Raw genomic sequence first — 2,394 nt, forward strand, 5'->3', positions numbered from 1 at the left:
CTTTCACGTGTTTTCTTACGCTAAAACCGCTAACGAGGAAGGCCAAGTTATCAACCACGCACACAAAACATATCGCTCGGTCTCTCTCGCACCGTCTCGTCCCCACTCTCGGAGGAAACGGAAACGTTCTAACAGCGAAGCTCTCGCGCTTAATTTTAAAATTTAAAAACTGAACAGGTGGGCTGTCTCAATGAGAGGCAGTTCGGTTTCCGGAGGTCTAGGGACACTTTAACGGCAATAGAGAACATGAGAGAGAAACTGAGGGAATACAAGGAGGCAAACTGGCACGTACTGGTGGTCACGCTGGACCTGAAGAACGCCTTCAACATGGCGTGGCCGCCGTACGTCGACCGGAGGATGAAAGAGGATGGAGTGCCGGGGCTCCTTAGGGAGATAGCCTGGCATTTCTTGAATGAAAGGGTAGTTAAGAGTGGGGACGTGAGTGAAAGGGTGAACAGGGGCTGCCCGCAGGGATCCAGCCTGGGGCCGTCCCTGTGGCTGGTTTGTATGAATGAGTGGCTGGAGATGTTTGATTCGGAGGACGACCGCGGAGCGGTCTATGGGCAGGCATTCGCGGACGACCAGGTGGTACTGGTTGCCGGGGTGTCTGTCAAGGAGATAGAGAAGAGGTGGGAGAGAGTGTGGGAGAGGTGTAGATGGTGGGAGAATAAGGGAAGGATGAAATACAACGAGTGTAAGACGAGAGCGATGTTTATTGAAAATTACGGCCGAATAAGACCTCCGGTAGTTAGGTTGGGAGACGAGAGAGTGGAGCGCAGTGAATGGATTGATCTACTAGGGATCAGGTTTGACAGGAAAGGCATGTTCATTGAGCATGCCAAGTATGTAAGGGAGAGAATGGCAGAGGTCGCCAGCAAGCTGACGGGGCTCTGCAGAAACAAGGGTAGAATGGACAAGGAGAAAGTGAGGGCAATCGCGGAACGAGTGGCGGCACCAGCGGTGCTCTATGGTAGTCAGATCTGGGGGGTTAGAGCAAATGATAGTAGGGTGAAGAGGCATTTGGGGGCGGCGGAGAGGAAGTTTCTGCTGGCCTCCGTCCGATGTTACAGGACGGTGGCTACGGAAACCCTCAGGGTCGTCAATGGCACGCCACCGTGGTACTTGGCGGCCGCCGCCGCTGCCAAATTCAGGGATGAATCAGTGAGAGTAAGGGTAAGAGACAGGGCGACGGAGGAGGACAGGCCATACCCTGGATGGGAGATCTGGACGGGGATGGAGGAGATAGCCAAGGAAGGGGTCAAGGTCGTCTGGGTCGACGCCGGAGTGCATGAGGGATGGACGGGAGTGGGAGTATGGAGTGAGTGTGGTATAGGTCACAGTTTCTGGGAAAATAGAGACCGGGATAGCCTAAGTGCGGAATTGCTGGGAATAGGGAAAGCGGTGTGGGTTATCGAGAGAATGGGCAGGGGGAACTACATAATCCGTACGGATTGTCTGGCGGCGGTTGAACTGCTGGGCAAGTCAAGCCTCCATAGGGTGGTGGAGAGAGTTAGGAACAGGGTAGCAGGACTGGCATGTATGGGTTTTAGAGTGGCGATAGAGTGGAAGGGGAGAGAAAATGAGGGAATTGCCAAGGCCGACAGACTGGCAAGAAGGGCGAAATGGGAGGGCGAGCAGAGAAGGTGGGGCGGCATTAGGCTGTGGGAGCGAAAGGGGATTAAACGAGAAATGAGTGAATGGATAAGGAGTGAATGGCAGAGCAGTTGGGACACCTCCACCAAGGGGAGGGAGGTGTACCAACTCTGTAAGGAAGTGGGTATGGACAGGTTGCCGTTGTCATTCAGGGGTACCCAGCTACTGACTGGCCACGGCGACCTGGCCGCCTACTTGAAGCGAATGGGTTTGAAACAGGACGGAATGTGTGAGTGTGGAAGGGGCGAGGAGGACTCGCGGCATGTAAGAGAGGAGTGTGAGGCAAGGGGTAGAAGGGAAATAAGGGATCAAATGGGGCAAAGAGGGATAATCTGGGGTAATTTAAAACTTAGAGTGAATGGGAAAACAAACAGAGAGGATGTAAATAGGGTGAATGAGTGGGGAGAGTTGGCCCTAATGGAGGAGGATGAAGTAGACGAACCCGGTGAAGGTGGCACGGCGGATGATTAAATATGTACATATAGGCTAGATATATTTTAGATTATAGTTTTAGACTTACGATTGTAGAAAAAAAAAAAAAAAAAAAAAGGTCGTTCCCGGCGGACATGTACATAGGTTAGGCTAGGTTAGTTCTTAGAATTAAAATGTTATAAAAAAAAAAAAAAAAAAAAAAAAAAACCAAGAACAAGGGCCAAAGGAAAAATCCGGAAGTGGCAAAAAAAAAAAAAAAAAAAAAATAATAAAAGGCAAAACAAAAAGAACATATGTAGTGGAAAAATG

At 50.7% G+C, this 2,394-nt stretch overlaps 1 protein-coding gene across 1 annotated transcript; it reads left to right on the top strand.

Moving 5' to 3' along the window:
• Positions 1-246: 246 nt before the first annotated feature.
• Positions 247-2,124, top strand: LOC145736725 (uncharacterized). Its single transcript, XM_081991140.1, has one exon. It carries the CDS (start codon positions 247-249, stop codon positions 2,122-2,124), a length of 1,878 nt encoding a protein of 625 aa, XP_081847266.1.
• Positions 2,125-2,394: the final 270 nt, after the last annotated feature.

This window comes from Ips typographus, linkage group LG12, assembly GCF_016097725.1.
Source record: "Ips typographus isolate SLU linkage group LG12, UJ_Ityp_2.0, whole genome shotgun sequence".
NCBI classification, from domain to species: Eukaryota; Metazoa; Arthropoda; class Insecta; order Coleoptera; family Curculionidae; genus Ips; species Ips typographus.

What these genes read in the sequence shown, in the direction of transcription:
- LOC145736725 (XM_081991140.1), top strand. Translation starts at nt 247, where the DNA reads ATGAGAGAGAAACTGAGGGAATACAAGGAGGCAAACTGGCACGTACTG.